The sequence below is a fragment of the Asterias rubens genome, chromosome 1 (genome assembly GCF_902459465.1).
Source record: "Asterias rubens chromosome 1, eAstRub1.3, whole genome shotgun sequence".
In the NCBI taxonomy this organism is placed as follows: domain Eukaryota; kingdom Metazoa; phylum Echinodermata; class Asteroidea; order Forcipulatida; family Asteriidae; genus Asterias; species Asterias rubens.
The window spans coordinates 25,018,345-25,036,560 of NC_047062.1; the positions used below are offsets into that span (position 1 = coordinate 25,018,345).

Here is an 18,216-nt window from a genome sequence, read left to right on the forward strand (position 1 = left end):
AATGTATAGTTATAATGGTCTATCCAGTCAGGCAGTGCTTATAACCACAAACCTTTACATAACTGTTTTGATACCCATTATTTGAAAGTTCTTCTGTTTTATTTTGATTCTGTAGGGATTTCAGTTAATGGAATATCTCGCTCACTACACAAGAGTCACTGGACCATCTGAGTATGAGATTATGTTCAACTGCACCTCAGATGAGCAACAGGTACATGTGTATCATTCATTGTTAATATTAGAATTACACAGAGAAATCAAAATGGACCGATCTATTGACACCTGCCCACTACAACAAACTGTCCTCAAAGGCGCTAAGCGACACACAGAAGACACAGTGTTAGCACTTACAACATGTGTGTTTTGTTCTGCACCAAGCTACACGCATAAGGCGTCATGCCTCCTTGTGTTAGCATTAACCACATTAGGTGGCATGGTTGGCGTGTACGTAAAGCGCTCGCCTCTCACCAAGGTGACCCCCGGTTCGATTCCCGGTCGGGGCCATATGTGAGTTGAGTTGTACGTTGGTTCTCTGCTGTGCCACAAGGGTTTTCCAGAACATCCAGTTTTCCTCCCTCGGGAAAATCAAACACTTTCGATCTTGGCTGTGCTCCAGGGTCATAATGGGTTGATGTGGCTGGCAGCCAAAGGCGCCCTTGCATGCCTGCTTCTTGAACACGTTGTAGCCGCGTCCTTCGCAATTCAGCTCTAGCTGCGAGTAAGGATGATTAGCCCCCCAAATTATTATTACTAATTATTATTAGTGTTTTGATCTGCTCATGTCGAACACAGAAGGCATAACAACTCGTTTACAGTTTATGATGGCATTTTTTTACTTTGACTTTCATCAGACATTTGGCCTTCGGGTGCACCTTCCAGTAATAATTAGTCAATATACTAATGGAAGAAGTTTTCTGGATCAATCTATTCAAGTCCACTTTGAATTATCACGACCAAACGAGCAAACCTTTCCATATCAAACATAAAGACATCTCGTTTGAGCTTTCTGCTCAAGATGATCAAAGAGTAATTGTCAGTATTACAAATGTTATGATATGCCTCTAGGGTGTGATTAAGCGCTTATAGGAACCCAGTAATGTTCATAACCTCATTGTTTGCAAAGCAGTCATATCACAACTTAAAGCCATCGGACACTTTCGGTAAACAGTATTGTCCAAAGGCCCACACTTCGTGTATCCCAACTTATATATAAAATAACCAACCAGTGAAAATTTAGGCTCAATCGGTTATCGGAGTCGGAAGAAAACCCACCCTTGTTTCCGCACGTTTCGCCGTGTCATGACATGTGTTTAAATTAAACCCGTAGTTCTCGATATCGAGAATTGATATTGTTTTAATGTGTTCTCAAAAAGTAAAGCATTTCATGGAATAATATTTCAAGAGAAGTCTTTCACCATTACCTTCTGTAATCCCTGTATGGTATTTGTAAATCTGTGATTTTTTTTTTTTTGTACCGAAAGTGTCCAACAGCTCTAAGAGATACTTTTTTGCGGTATTATGGTAAACCTGTCCCACAATTCACCTTTAAAAAAACATTTTTGATTTGTAGTTACTTGGAAGTAGTGTTCCCCTCTCACCGCTGTCAAAGGAGAAGTTGCCGTATCATCCACTTATGAAAGGAGGACAGTGGAAGATCTTAGGTCAGTCCAGTTCAAGACTTGTAGGGGTTAAATAGTTTCAAAATATTGACTAAAAATGTTGGTGTATAGTTCTTGCATCGCTAGCTTATATTGCATGTTATTTCCTTTAAACAAAATATACACTTGAAGCATATAATATTGCCTCAATATTCTCCTAAATTTGGTGTACAATTTGATCGTATATTTTTAATCATTCATGATATATTCACTTACCTTTTCCAATGTATTTCTCAATGTAATGCTGATTTGTAATATTTTTTTCATAGCTTGTGAGTTGAATGAGGACACAGTACACCAGCTTCTCCCAGTTGCTAAACTCTTAAAAGTAAGATTCTTAATATCATTAGATATTTTATTGAGTAATTTTATTGACAAAATATAAAGTAATAAACCACAAGGGAAACTGATTTGGTAAATTTTACAAATGATTTTGGGTTGAACAAAGAAAACTGACTAGATCAGGACTTGAACCTGCGACCTCTTGATTAACCTGCCGATGCTCTAGCAACTTAGCTATGTATTATTTCCCTGCAAATGGTATCCTATGTCGAGTCGGTGATTATACAAATATTGAGTGGCTCAGAGTGGAATGGGAGGAATATTATCGAAAGGTAAAATTTGGACTGAGAACAGTCCAAACTTTACCGAGCGATAATATTCCTTCATTTGATGTATTTTAAAAGTATAACATTATGAAAAATCACACAAATTACTGACAACCAAAAATCATATAGCGCCACGTAGCGGCAACAATGCACGATCGTATCACAACCTTTTGCACAGGTGCTCCTTTGTTTTAGCCGGCGCGGCGGCGCTGTACTGCTCAAAAACATTGGGAACAAGGACGATCCTAACTGTTGAATGGGAAATGCTATTTCCCATGGGCGAATCGGTCTTTTTGATCGCCAGTGCGGATGGGAGTAATAGTAAATGTCACGTGAAGTAAGTTCCACCAATCAAATGACAAGGATCACCATACAGACATGTACATATTCATGTATTAATGATTTGTAACTTGTTTTACTTCAGGGTAAAAAATATATATTTAAATTGAAATACAAAGGTGTTTCTTTTTCTTCTTCTAAACTATTTCAACTGCAATAATCTGTAACAAGGGCTATGTTTCAGTAGATTTTGTTTGAATCAATTCTGCTTTTTTCGTAAAAGTACAGTCCACCATCTGGTGTAGTAATTCCCAGTTAAATTAAATGCAAAGAGCAATTCCAGTTTCACTGTTTTGTTCTTCTTTCTTTTCTTTTTCTTGCATGATTTCATCATTTTGCCTCACTTGTCAACAGCTCCCCACAGACCATCTCTTTGTAACTACCATCAACAACCTGATGAAACGCTCAGGCTCAGATGCCACACCCCCTGACAGACCCAGTGGGGCAGGGGGTGACAGACAGGGAAGCAGCATGGACAAGAAAAGCCTGGAGGTCGTCCAGAGCCTCTTGCTCAGTATCTCCAGTCCTGAGATGGCTGTGGCTACTGCTAGAGTGGTCGTCAAGGAGTTGCCCATGGGACCACTCAAAGTCATGGCCCTGGAAATTTGTGTTCTCCTGGCACGTCTATGGAAGGAAAAATGCCCTGAAAATGTAAGTTGTAATGTTAAAAAAATCAATCTTAGTAACTACAAATCCACCAACACCCATATCTTTGAATACCTGACTTTAATAGCCATGACATTTGAGCCCTTGATCAAAGCACTTCGCAAAAAGTTTGGAGGGTAGTGTATTCTGCTCTTCCAGCCAGGCTCCAAGTGATGATACCCATGCTTACATTCTAACGGACTGTAAAGGGGTTAACCCTGTTTAGGCCCAGGAAGAGGTGGCAACTCGCCCTTAGTGACAGTTGATTTGGTCAACAGCCCAATTCAGTTAAGTGTAGCTCTCGCCTTGAAGTGGCAATCTTGCCTTGCAAAATCCCATAAAAGTATACATATAAAAATGGGCTGAACAAATAGCTGTTCAAGGGGTGTGTATATGAATCTTCAGCGTGAAGTGAATTGCCAAAGTTCAGACCAAAATCTCATTCCCATGGATGTACAGGTCTCACTCTACCATTTTATTCCACCATGCCTTGCTGGATCATTGTATGCTTGAACATTATAGAAAAACATGAGCAGAGAGTGACAGTATTTTTGGCTTTTAAAAGATAGTATTCCCTGTCGTTCAACAAATTTAAAAACTCATTCCATTTCAACTGTGTTTTCTTTCAGAGTGCCGAGAAGCAGAAGGCTGAGTTGACCCATCAGAAGCTGTCCCATGTCTGCCGTTGTCTAGCCACTGAGCAGGTACTTCATAAGTACCAGCTTGAAGACCCTGAGTTACTGAAGCTAGTGGACCAGCCAGCTAAGCTAACATTTAAATTGTATGAACATGAGAGCATCGAGAGGAGGATTGTTTCAATGGATGATGGAGGGATGCCGGGTGAGTACAAAATGGATAGTGCTTGATGTAAGGCTCCAAATCTTTGCTGATGGAGCCTTCTAAGTGTATGGATCATAACTCTGGAATAAACATCCAAATTACATTCTGTTCAGCAGAGTGTGGGTTCGAATCCCGGTCGTGACACTTGTGTCCCTGAGCAAGACACTTAAATATAATTGCTTCTCTCCACCCAGGGGTAAATGGGTACCTGTGAGGGCAGAGATGGTTCTTGTGATTGGTTTAGCCGAGTAGCACATATATTGCGCACAGGCTGTATACTCCCCAGGGAGCTGAGATGGTTTAAGGAATGATTTAAGGCCCAGTGACCAGGGGTAATAATGTCTATTATTTTTATTATTATTATGTATAAACAACATCCTTCAAGTCACTTCTGAAAGCCCACTTGTTTCAGAAGTGGGAGGCCCATCAATGACTTTTTATTTCTTCTGTGCCTCAGCGCCTTTGAGCAAACTGTTGATTAAGACGCTTTTTAAATTATTTATAATTGATTGATTGATTGATTGAAATAACTGGACTACAGACCTGAGACTAATGATGAGTACAGCATCAGGACAGTACATTCCTGACTAGAAAATCTGCCTGTTTTTAGTATTGAAGAATACTTGCCCGTACTACAAATGAGATCAATCTTCTCTTACCGCTCAATTAAATTAAAACAGATTGCTGGATGATGCGAAATACTGACCATATAACTGGAAACGTGAGAGAGCTGACACAGTACTGTGTCAACTTAAACACTTTAGCATTAATTTAAGGGAGTTTTGAAAAGTCTGTGGAATGGTCAAAGTATGTCTGATGAACACGGATAAAAGTATTGATTTTGTTTTTTACCCATACACCGATGTGTGTTAGCACTGTATACTCAGTACTTTCCTGAGTCCTGTGAACAAATATCACAGGCATAGTACTTGGGTGGGATTCGAACCCACGACCCATGCAATTCTAGAGCAGTGTCTTACCAACTAGACTACCTGAGGTTGCTAGAGGCAGTTCGAATCCTATGTTTTGGCAGCGGGTACCGCAACGATATAAATAAAAGTGTAAAGTGTCTTGATCTAGCTTCTAGCTTATAATTATTGTCATATAAAAACCAAGTATTAATACTATTATGGCATGTTTTGGTAGATATCCATGAAGCTGCCTTTGCCATTGCTGAGGTGAACAACTGTAACATCCAGAAGATTCGTCTGTATCTAGTAGAGAAATGGCTACCTTCAACATCCAGCAACAAGCAGGCTGCTGAGGACACGGTAAGAGGATTTATCATTGACCATCTGCTTATTTCGATGGAGATGTTAATACTCTCTAAGGAACCAATTTTATTGTCTCTCTCGTACCAAGGAACCACAGACAGTTCCCCTTTTTAAATTTGTATTTGTTCAGTTTGTATTTTGAAACTTTATTCTCAGGCGTGCAACTTTTCCTCGGATCAGCTGATTTCCTCTTCTTCTTTTTTTCTCAGTTTTACCATTTAAAAAAAAAAAAAATTGGTGAAGTTACAGTTGCATGCCTGTATTGGTCTTCTTTATATATATTTGTTTTAGAAATAAATTCATAAATGTATTAAAACAATCCATCTTTTAGACGGTAGATCTGTCCAGTCTGTCGTTCCTAGCCCCCAAAGAAGACAAGCTAGCTGAAGAAGAAAGGAGCTTAGCCAGGTAAGACATAGACAAGCCTTTACTCATCCCATCAGATCTCAATGGGTTCAAGATTATCATACGCCATACCGATGGTTGCCGGTCCGATGAGGTAATACTGCACCCCCAATGAAAAAGCCTGTGGAGATCACTGGTTTGGGATATAATATACATTTGGTTTGTGGTAACACCATGTGTGTATCTACTTGCCAGGTGGAGTTTGTTCTTAAAAGAAAATTAACTATTACCCTGGCGGAAGGTATAGAAAATAGGCTGGGACTACTGCTGCAGCTTATAGTATCGTAACAAACTGTACCACAGCGGAGTCAGTTCTTAAATTGGTCTCAACATTTCGACTAGATTGCTCTAGTTATCGACAGGATGTTTGGGAAAGTTAACACTCTGACTTCCTCTGTGATCCCTGGAGCATTCCGTTTTTTCCAGAAAAAAAAAGAAAAAAAAAGCCGAGGATCACCTTGTCATTTGTACTTTATAACCCTGGCACTAAAAGCTGTCAATATTTGTAAAGCAATATTTGCTTTCAAGATGCCACATAAACTCTATGTGCTTTATTAGCCCAACGCATCCAGCACATGCAACTCATTGCACTCTCAATTACAACCTTCAGACCCAGTTTGAATCCTAGATATAGAATATAACACCTAGATCGTCCGCGCGTAACAAACATTCCTGGTTCTTCATGGCCGCGCTAAAAAGTCAAGTGCTGGGTTTAACGCACTGGAGATGGACGTGGAAGATAGGCCTTAAACCACTATGGACGCGCTAAAAGTCACATGCTGGTTTGCATGAACGTTGGAGATAGGCTAATGGCTGCCCCCATGCCAGAACCCACGTATGTACGTGCAGCCGATCTAGTTATTTTAATTCAATGTCTATGCTTTGAATCTGCAGTGTCTGATGACAGACAGAGTTATACGTCCGGAAGGTTGTTGAATTCTTTGGGTCTTCTCAGAGCCACCGTCACTCAAAAGAGTGGTGTCACCGCAAACAAATTTTAGATTATCATTCCGTCCACCATGCAAACCTTTATGTGCTTTTGTTTCAGGGTGAAATTTCTCCTTCAGTTCAATGACTTCAAGGGTAGTGCTCTCTTTCTCCTTAACTTTGCTTACAAGGTTTGTCTATCTTGGCAATTTTTCTAAAACTGAAGTAATATACCCTTCCCATGAAATATGTAAATTCCACATAGCGCGTCGGCACTTACATTTTGGTTGGCAAAAATAAGGAAACATCGCACTGTTTTGTACATGGCTAATGACTGATGGGTTTGCGCGTCTGCTTAGTACACAACTCTATGACGTTTGCAAACCAATAGGGTATGTACGCATGCCTGAATGTAATTAGCATGTTTCATGGGAAGAGTCCATTGATTTGCACTGACTGTATCACCTTGACTAAATCACATGGATGACAAGTTTCAAGCTTTTTAATCTACCTGGTGGAAAAGTAGCTGTTGTTTTCCTATAACAAAATCTGTTTTTTTGACTACTTTTCCAGCACTGAGAACACTGTTCCCCTTAAAGTGGATCCTAGTTTAAAGACCATTATTTTTTTGCAATGACTCTTACCCCTGAAATTAGGGGTAGTACTTCACTGTTAGACGCATGTGCAGCATTTACAGAGTTATGCTAAAAACAATATAACCTTTGAAAATTTTCCCATCAAATGTTTTCCCTCTTTATTTTACCTTACACACGTGTCATGTGTATAAACTTTCTATGCATACGTGGTCACAGTATGTCAGTACGCCATGCCTACAGCATAATACAGAGTGTACTCGAGCTCAGTATTCTCAGTTCTATTTCAATTAATAAGATTTTCCAAAATACCAAGTGTAATAATGTTTCATCAGTTGTACAAAGCTTTGTATTAATCAACATTTATGTACTCCTGTTGTTTATGAGGCAAGTGAAACATTTGTTTATTATTACAAAATTATGATGTTGTGTTCATTCTTGTCCTGTAGCAAGCATCCAGTAAGATCAGCAATGCTTGTCGAGTGCGTGCTTTACGTTGTCTCTTCAGTCTACTCAACACCAAGCTGATTGAAATGGTAGCTGAAAAACCAGTGGATAGTATTCGGTAGGAAGAAAAAACAAACATCCGAATAACTGTTCCCTACTGTTAGCTAATCCAGGATGCCTGGTGTTTGTGAATGTTAGAGTCAACAGAATGACATTAAAGAAACTGTGGAAGTTTTGTCACCTTTCATCGTATAAGTTGGATTTTTAGCTTTGCATGGTTGAGATATGATCTAGTAATGTTTGTGGTTGCATTATGTACACGCACATATAAAATCTCTTTGTGAGTTGTGACGGTTCTGAAAAAGCCCAGTGGTTGAATACCAACTCTAGTTGAGTTGGTGCATCATCGATTCTTTCTCGAACCACTGCAACTTATAACGAGAAACTTCCATGTACATGGTGTTACCGCTAGCCTAGGCTAGAACAACGTTGATCTATTTTTATCCTGGCTACAATAGCTATAATTTATATTTGGAAAAGTACATTCATTTCATCAATGATTAAGTTTTCAAGAAATATTAATCCTCCATCATGCAAGGTCAAAAATTATCTATATAAAAAAAAGTCTGGATGTTTAAAAAGAAGCTCACACACTAGTATACTTTAAGAATTTACTTGCAACTTTTTTGTTTGGGGAAAGTTTTTGTTGTCACCATTGTCTCAAGTGTAAGAGCATTTTCTGTATAAATAATGTTCAGGGAATTTGGTGCTTGTACCAGCTTTGCAAAAACTAAGTTTTGAAGGTGATTTGGGAATAAACCTTGTCCCTCTCGATTAAATAGAGATTGGTATTCATTTCCAGTTGTGTGGTTAATTCACAGAGAGTTTATGCAGAGTCTGATCTTCCTAATGGAGTTTGAATCTTTGAATACGTCCATGGATCTTAGCGTCTTTACTACGTCTAACAAGCAGGGTTTGGTACGAGGCTTATGGAAACATTATAATCATGAACCAAGGGTAAGAATTGCTTAGTAGAGTACACTCTGCAGTATGATCCACTGTAAGCCTTGAAATAACACACGGCACCCACTGCAACAGACCGATCCAGTAGGCTCCACCCACAACGCACGTGTGAGCAAGACCAAGTGGGGCTCTCCAATGCCTTTCTGCACAACTCTGTCGCGCGCGCCAAGATACGCGCATGCATGTCGGACCTTATTTGTCGGACCTTCGTTGCGTTGTGATTGGTCAATGGGGCGGAGCTTAGTGGATCGGTGTATTGCCGTGGTGCCCAGGGCCCAATTAATAAAGCCTGTAAGCACAAAAATATTTTAAGCAGAGAAAAGTATAGCTGAACAGAAACAGGTTTCAATTTTTCAAGTAGTATTTTCTGCTTGACTGCTTTATGAAATTGACCCTGTGCTTTTGCTGTAGTGCCTTTGCAAAGTTACAGTACAAATTTACATTTCCCCTCATAGAAGTACCGCCTTTGAACAATAATTATGGCTCAGCCTCTTTCAGAGCAAAGTTTAAAGCCGGCATTGTGAAAAGTAGTAGCTCGGGAAGGAGCAGGAGACATTTTGTTCTTCGCATCTGGACTAATATGCTTTCAAGATGAGAACTGTTTAGACTATTATCTGAATCTGTGTTTGGTAAAGCAAATATATGCTATTTTCTTCAGCTGAAGAGAAATGTTTTTGTCTAACCCTCTTTATCTAGCGCCAATGATACTGTTCCAAGAAGCTCTTTAGAATCTTTTAGTACAGGGGTTAACTGAAAGATGGAAAGGCCATCAATTCTTTATACCAACTAAAATTTGGATTCCCAATTTCAGAAAGTAGTCTCACCCCTATATTTTGCAAAAGACATTGTTTACCCTGCAGCAAATTCTGTGTATACACATTGTTATCCAACTATGGATATCTGGCACTCTGGCTTCTCCAGTAAGATGTGAAGCTTTTGTTTGATATATGAAGTAGCAGGTTTTACAGGTAACAAATGTTATTTTAATCCCTTTTTGGTTGAAGCAATGGTTCTTAATGAAACAGGGTTGAGATAACACATTGATGACATTGCGTCGAACAAAATACCAAATATCTTCAGTAATATTTTGCAATTACTTCTGTTTGCTTTTTCTGTGTCATTGATGTATGATGTATGTTTACTTGATTTGGTTGCAGGCTGTGCGACTGATTGCTGATCTATGTCTTGACTACAGTGTTCATGATCCGAGGCTCTGGAATAGTGTCTTACAACAACTGCTCAAATTTGGCATGGTAAGAAACACTCGTCGTCTTGCTTTCAAGTTTGTGATTGATAAGGTTCCATTGTATTTGTATATTACATCAACATTTTAAATTTGTACAGTTTGTAGAGATCTTTATAGAAAACCTTTCCAAATAGAGTAGTTTTTTTTTTCAACTTTAGGGCACGTTCCTGTACTATTTGCCAGAGTTTGTAGAACTCTGAAACGCTTTTTAGGTGTTCCTTGAGACTATCTTATTACTCCACACTGATTGGGCACTGTTCAAGCTGTAGTATCGTACTGTGGTGACTTTTTCGTTTGTAGCATGTAACTTACTTCTTAATTAGGGTCAGTGCGGTGTGTACAGGATGGCTAGTTCTCATATTGAAAAGCAAGATTCTCTAATTTCACACTAACATGTATAAACATAGTGTACCTCTCCCTTTGGTTCTCTCTGTCTATTTCTTATGTGCAGTTGGATTACCTGCGGCATGTGCTGGTATCACTAGCTGAGATACCAGAGCTATGGCAGTTACAATGCCTGCCTAGAGTCTGGAAGAGTGTGCTTCTCGCTCCATTCACAACAGGTAAGTAGAGTAGATCCCAATCACATTCAGCCTAAGTCTGATTCCACTCACTCATGGTGAGATGGAAATCCCATTCACTGACAGTGAGATCATTCACAACAGGTAAGTAGAGTAGATCCCAATCACATTCAGCCATAGTCTGATTCCACTCACTCATGGTGAGATGGAAATCCCATTCACTGACAGTGAGATCATTCACAACAGGTAAGTAGAGTAGATCCCAATCACATTCAGCCATAGTCTGATTCCACTCACTCATAGTGAGATGGCAATCCCATTCACTGACAGTGAGATCATTCACAACAGGTAAGTAGAGTAGATCCCAATCACATTCAGCCATAGTCTGATTCCACTCACTCATAGTGGGATGGCAATCCCATTCACTGACAGTGAGATCCAGATTTCACACAGTCTGAAATCTCTATCACACTCATTGATATTGTGATCTCAATCCCACACAGTTATAGTGAGATACCAATTCTACTCACTGTTAGTGAGATCTCTATCACACTCACTTTTAGTGTGATCTCAATCACAACCGGTGATAATGAGATATCAATTCCATTGGTAGTGAGATCTTAATTTCACTTACTGATTATGCGATCTCTAACAGCTCAGTCATGTCAGTGATAGTGAGATCTCAATCAAACTCACCGAGATTCAGCTCCTAAGTAAACTCAGTCAATAATGAAACGTTACTCAATCCCTCAGAGTGGTAGACCCAAATGCCACTTGCCTAGTGACACTCCATTCACTCTTGACAACTCATACGCTGTCACCATATGATATGAACTCCACATTCTCTTCATCACTAAGAGACTTTCTTTAAAGCCATTGAACACTTTCGGTAAACAGTATTGTCCAAGGCCCACACTTCCTGTATAACAACTTCTATATAAAATAACAAACTTGTGAAAATTTAGGCTCAATCGGTCATTGGAGTCGAGAGAAAATAACGGGAAAACCCACCCTTGTTTCCACACGTTTCGCCGTGTCATGACATGTGTTTAAAATAAATCCGTAATTCTCGAAATCGAGAATTGATATTGTTTTAATGTTTTCTCAAAAAGTAAGGTATTTCATGGAATAATATTTCAAGAGAAGTCTTTCTCTATTACCTTCTGTAAGTTATTTGTGAATCTGTGAACTTTTAGGTTTTTTTCTGTACCGAAAGTGTCCAATGGCTTTAAGAGGCGTTAGGCACTTTGCATGTGTACAGTTATTGTTATTAATATTCCAAGTTGACTCATGTCCACATTGTCATTTCTTTTAGTTTGTCCCCCTCTATCTGAGGAGCAAGAGGAAGCATGCAGAGAGTCAGCAGCTCTCTTACAAAGGTCAGTCAATCAATCAATTCGGTGGTTGAAGTTTTTACCAGTTTCGATAATATCGCTGAAATTAAACTTTTACCACTTCCAAGGGTGAGTTTGATACCTGGTCATGGCACTTGTGGCCTTGAGCATGTCACTTAACTATAATTGCTTCTTAAAATGTTGGGAAGGTTTTGCATTCTGTTCTACCAGCCACGCTCCGAGGGGATGATACCCATGCCTACATCCTTACAGACTGTGAAGGGGGTAACCCCGTTCTAGCGCCAGGAGTAGGTGGCAATGTGTTTCTGATGGAAGATGTTTTGGTTAGCCAGCTCAAATCAGTATAACCCTCACCCTGCATTGGCCATCCAGCCTTGTAATGTGAGGCGGCATCTCATTAAACAAAAACTTGGTGGAATCTTAGAGTTTTTGTACAAAAAAGGCAATGTATTGCAGGATTCGGATATCGCTTAGTATAACAAACATCCATAAGAGGTGCTAGAGACTAAAGCCATTGTGTGTGTTGTTCTTCCTCATCAGGTGTCCCATAATACATGATCTAGATATGATGGAACCATGCAGGCAGTTTATGAAGGTAGAGATGTATGCCTTTGCTGTAGGATGTCTCATGTATATAACTGACACACAGCACAGAGACAAACAGATCGAGGTGAGTGTTTTCTCCTGCTCTCATAACAGGGTTTTATCTTCAGAGTGTCTCTTTCGTCACTCCAGGAAAAGTCAGTGCAACTTATTTTAGAAAGTCAGAGAATTTCTAGGATTAGTAGAGAACTGTCTTTCATTCCATTTCACTTAGGCACTTTATCTTAACTTTTCCCGGATAACTTGCGGAAAAGTTTCCCCAGAGCCAATTTGCTATCCCTCAACAAAATATTGTGCATTCTGTATAAACTCCAGGAAAAGTTTTCAGGAAAGTTCTCTGGGTCATTTGTTTAATGTTGGTTAAACCGCACACACTTAGATTTGCTATCTACTGGGAGCCACAGTTGTTCCCAAATGGTTTCGGGAAAACACTTCCACAAGTTGTCCGGGTTAAGTTTTGATAAGGTGCCTTATTAATTGTGGTTGTGAAACCAAGGCCTACTATAGAAGCATACTTAATCGCTATGCTAGCCAATAACCCCATGGAAGAAAGACAAGGAAGACAGTTTCAGTTTTATATTTGTGAGGAAAACCTCCGAGAAATATTCCAGGGAAAACCCACGCAGTCTTGGAACACAATCCACATAGTGGCCCTGGCGTGATTCGAATTGGGGTCTTAGAGGCGGAAGGCGAGGAAAGATACCACTATGCCAACCCAACCACCCTTGAATGTGCTTGTTGTAACTAAGGTGACCAGGAAAATAGTTTGGTCCCATTCATGCCTCAACTATCATAACTGTTGTTGGCATTCTGGGAACTGAACCAAAATGCTGTGCTTTGTCAACTTTGGATGTAAACATAAATACCATAACATGCCTGTATTGCAATAGTAGCCATGCTGATATTTTCCATACAACAACAAAAAGTAGTTGCGCACAGAAAGCTACAAATCTGAAATTCTTCAGGTTCCATTTGAATGGTTGTACCAATGTTGGTGTGTCTTTAGATAACAATAAGAGATATATCTCTATTAAACCTTTTTTTAAGGTTTCGGGAAAGTACTGAGTGTACAGTGCTAACACACATCGGTGTATGGGTAAAAACCAAAATTTATATTTATTTTTTTAATGTTTTGTATTTTTTTGTTACTTGTAGGCGCTGTTAAGTGGAAATCGCCACCTTGCAATACTAGATGAAATAGCAAGCATCCAAAAACAGAAGAAACTTCTCACAGCCGCAGAGAGAGTAAGTCCACTCAAACCAGTTTTGTCTTCTTCTGGAATTTAATTCAACCCCGTTAGCCAATCGAGTTTGCTCGTTACGAAAAAACATTTCCTTTTGCCTCTGTATGTATCACAAGACCAATTGGCCGTACTTTTGAGCTCAAGAGTTTGGTTTTAACTGGAAACTTTGTTATCACAATTACAGTTTTGTCATTAAGCTTCTCCTCACAGCAGACTTTACTCATTAGTCATAACTAAGGTGCAAGTGAAGGGGGCTTTTGATCAAGATATTTGCTCATTTTCCTGAGTTAAAACAACCAAGTGACTAATGACAACACTGCCTAATAATAATGACTTCTTTTTTTAATAATTATAATGGCTTCTTATAAAGTGCTCAGGTCCGTCACGCAGTGACGCTCATGGCGCTCCGACATTATGACCCCTGGTCACTGGGCCTTAAATCATTCCTTAAACTATCGCAGTTCCCTGGAGAGTATACAGCCGTGTGCAACAAATGTGGGCTACTCGGCTAAATCAATCACAAGAACCATTTCTGCCCTCACAGGTACCCATTTACTCCTGGTTGGAGAGAAGCAATTATAGTGAAGTGTCTTGCTTAGGGACACAAGTGTCAGGACCTGGAGTCGAACCCACACTCTGCTGAACAGAATCACCAGAGCTTGAATTCGGTGCTCTTATCCGGTCGGCCACGACACCCCAGCCATGCTCGATAACATAGCTGTTTTTTTTTTCTCCTCTCTTTTATAGATTAAGGCAACTGTATTCCATTATATAAAGCAGAAGGGTAGCTATGACACTGTGTTAGCCACCCCACACTTCCCTGAACTAATCAACTACCTAGTGACTGAAGACAGCATAGAGGACCTGCTTAGGAAAACGCTCATCGCAAAGAGGTAAGAACTACTGTTTAGTCAATTGTTTTCTCTTCTACCCGAACTGAATCCTATGTTTTAACAGCGGGTACTGCAACTGATTAAATAGATGGTAAATTTGCATCGAGATACATAATATTCATTTTGGTTTTACCCATGTACACCAATGTGTGTAAGCACTGTATACTCATTCCTAACCCGAAAAAAATCACAGGCATATTTATAAGTACTGAGTATACAGCTCTACGAAATTGGCCCTGATGACATGGCCAGACCAATAATTTGAGTCTGGTGCACTAGACCCCTCACCCAACTTTATTTGTTACAACTTTGTCTTTTGTGTCTTTCTTTTTTTCTTGTGGTTTCCTGTTTGTGTTATTTATTGTGTTGTTTTTCTACATTACATTCTCAGACAATCATGTTGTTGGGTTTACAAGTTTGTCCCTTCATTTAGGTATAGACCTTGTGCATATGATGTCATTTGAGTAGGGCGCCCTCGCCTAGAGGTCAATAAAGAGGCTGTTCATTTGACAACCCTGTGCGCAACGCGTACAAATCTGTGTGTATCCATTGTTTCATAACGGTTTACCTCCGAAGTTGGTAGTTACTGACCGATGGCGTCGATGCATACATGTAAGGTCTAATAAGTCCTTGCACTCTGCTCTGGTAAATCCTTGACACTTTTATGCATTTGTGATTTACCCTTAAGATTCAGTGATGCAGCTCGTCTGGTGAAGGTATACTACAGTCACAATCCTGGCTCCCCAAGTGCTCTGGCTACTGGCTCTGCTCCTACATCTGACATGCTGCAGCTCAGGGTATGTATTGTGCAGTAAATTTAGTACTTAAAGACACTGGACAATCTTTATTGGTAATTTTCAAAGACCAGTCTTCTCACTTACTTGGTGTAACTCAACATACGCATAAAATAACAAACCTATGAAAATTTGACCTCAATTGGTCGTCGAAGTTGCGAGATAACTATGAAAGAAAAAACACCCTTGCCACACGAAGTTGTGTGCTTTCAGATGATTGATTTCGAGACGTAACGAAAACTACGTTACTTCAGAGGGAGCCGTTTCTCACAAAGTTTTATCCTATCAACCTCTCCCCATTACTCGTTACCAAGAAAGGTTTTATGCTAATAATTACTTTGAGTAATTACCAATAGTGTCCACTGCCTTTAAACTTGAAGGGATAGTACATTGTACTTCATTGGTTTTTGGAAGATGAAGTTTGTTCCCTTCCTCTAGTGTTCAACAACCTAACCGGTTGCTGTTATTTTATCTCAAACTTTCTTTCTATTTCTACCACAAGGCATACATGGAGCATCATGATATGAGTGATTTGATGCCAGCCTTATCCCAATCACACTGCAATGGGGATGCAACGTTGTGAAGATGACATCCAAGCAAGGACTCTCTGGACTTTCTCTTAAACCTCTTTAAAAAGGCACTGGACACTATTGGTAAATTACTCAAAATAATTATTGGCATAAAACCTTACTTGGTAACGAGTAATGGGGAGAGGTTGATAGTATAAAACATTGTGAGAAACGGCTCCCTCTGAAGCGACGTAGTTTTTGAGAAAGAAGTTGTTTTCCACGACTTTGATTTCGAGACTTCAGAATTAGATTTTGAGGTCTCGAAATCAAGCATCTGAAAGCACACAACTTCATGTGCTCAAATTTTCACAGGTTTTTAATGCATATGTTGAAATACACCAAGTGACAATACTGGTCTTTGACAATTACCAATAGTGTCCAGTGTCTTTAATTTATGTCAGGTAAAGAAAGGTTTGCGGTAACATCATGTAATGACTATCTCTAATGAGTTGGGGTGGTTCTGACAAGAACCGTTGGTTTCAACTCAACGTTTCGATCAGTATGCTCTGATCGTCTTCCTGCTTGGATGTCTTTCTTTTCTCCAGAAGACAATCAGAGCATATTGATCAAAACGTCGAGTTGAAACCAACGGTTCTTTTCAGAACCACCCCAATTCAGTAGGTACATGTTTTACCACAAACCTTTCTATATCGTATTTCCACCATGCAAAGTTTCAAATCCTACTTATGTCAGGTAACATTTCCTTCTTAATAATTTCCTGTTTGAGAATAGACCGATCCATTAAGCTCTGCCCCATTGCATATTGACCAATCACAACCCATTGCGCCACCAAAAGTCCGACAAAATAAAGTCTGACATGCGTGCGCATAATGCTTGGTGCGGGCGGCAGAGTTGTGCAGAATGGCATTGGAGAGGCTCACGTGTTCTTGCTCAAATGTGCACCTTGGACGGAGCCTAATGGATCAGTGTATTGCAATAACGTTTAAATTTGTTGTTACACATTTACAAAGTAGAACTTCTGCAAGCATTTTTTCTGAACTAAGATTTTATATATCCCAAACCATAAAATGAAAATACATTATACAAAAAAAGCATAATCTTTTCTCTTTTTTTTATAGCAGAGTTACATTACAGAAAATGAAAATGTTAATTGGTTTTACTTTGTTTTCATTTTGTTGTGGAGTGGTTGGAAGATTTTTCAGGGATGTAATATTGGATGGATTTTTTTTTGACAGCACACAGAAGGCACACGTTTGGTAATTACTCAAAACAAATGTTAACTTAAAAGCTGACTTGAACGAGCATTAGAGAGCTGTTGATAGTATAAAACATTGTCAGAAACGGCTCCCTCTGAAGTAACATAGATTTTGAGATAGAGGTAATTTCTCACTAAAATAATAAAAGACTTCTAGCTAGAAGTCTTTTATTCCTATCTGAAAGCACACACATTCGTCCAACAAGGGTGTTTTTTCGCCCAACTCCGACGACCAATTAAGCTCAAATTTTCACAGGTTTGTTATTTTATGCATATGTTGAGATACACCAAGTGAGAAGACTGGTCTTTGACAATTACCAATAGTGTACCTTCCCTTTAAACTCATCTTCTTCTAATATAAAGAACTTGTAAATAACCATCATAATGTGTAGACAAGTCAGGATATTATATCTTATGTTCGATAACAAAGTGAAGGAATTTCAGTGGTTTTGGACAATTGGAAAAACACATTTTCTGTACATGTAGATATTTAATGATATAAATCTATTAGAATATTTATCAAGTAGACATACGTATAGGTTTAATAATAAACACAACCAGTTACACTATTATGACATGATGTGACACTTGTGTCCTTAAGCCAGACACTTAACCATTGCTTCGTCCTTCGGATGGGCATATAGCCGTTGGTCCCATGTGTTGTGTAATGCATGTAAAAGAACCAAGTGCACTTATTGAAAAGAGAAGGGGTTCGCCCCGGTGTTCCTGGCTGTGGCTGCTGATAATTGGGTCTCAGAATTCATAACTTCAATAACCTATCTTTCTGTATAAAATGTATACTCAGCACTGTGAGTACCTTTTTGGTAGATACATGCACTATAAAAGACTTTTATTAAAAGAATGTAAATGTGTACATGGACAAGGTACAATTACTAACATGTAACATTCCAATTTCTTAAACTTCCAGACAAAATTATCAAGAACAAAGCATAATTCATGTAAGAAAATTTGTTAAACTTCCTTCTCCTTTGTTTTTACAACTGAATTTCACTTTC

General features: G+C 39.2%; 1 protein-coding gene across 1 annotated transcript in view; it reads left to right on the plus strand.

The window, feature by feature from the left end:
- The window catches only part of LOC117289698 (kinetochore-associated protein 1-like), a 65,831-nt gene extending 49,720 nt beyond the window's left edge, over positions 1–16,111 (plus strand). The window contains exons 46-63 of the mRNA XM_033770977.1: positions 116–211; positions 1,571–1,661; positions 1,928–1,986; positions 2,960–3,256; positions 3,880–4,090; positions 5,237–5,361; positions 5,696–5,772; positions 6,818–6,887; positions 7,739–7,854; positions 8,618–8,753; positions 9,917–10,012; positions 10,457–10,568; positions 11,842–11,905; positions 12,422–12,551; positions 13,640–13,729; positions 14,476–14,621; positions 15,310–15,418; positions 15,918–16,111. Coding sequence (XP_033626868.1) covers positions 116–211; positions 1,571–1,661; positions 1,928–1,986; positions 2,960–3,256; positions 3,880–4,090; positions 5,237–5,361; positions 5,696–5,772; positions 6,818–6,887; positions 7,739–7,854; positions 8,618–8,753; positions 9,917–10,012; positions 10,457–10,568; positions 11,842–11,905; positions 12,422–12,551; positions 13,640–13,729; positions 14,476–14,621; positions 15,310–15,418; positions 15,918–15,998 — 2,106 coding nt within the window. The 3' untranslated portion in view covers positions 15,999–16,111. The remainder of the gene's footprint in view (positions 1–115; positions 212–1,570; positions 1,662–1,927; positions 1,987–2,959; positions 3,257–3,879; positions 4,091–5,236; positions 5,362–5,695; positions 5,773–6,817; positions 6,888–7,738; positions 7,855–8,617; positions 8,754–9,916; positions 10,013–10,456; positions 10,569–11,841; positions 11,906–12,421; positions 12,552–13,639; positions 13,730–14,475; positions 14,622–15,309; positions 15,419–15,917) is intronic.
- Positions 16,112–18,216: the final 2,105 nt, after the last annotated feature.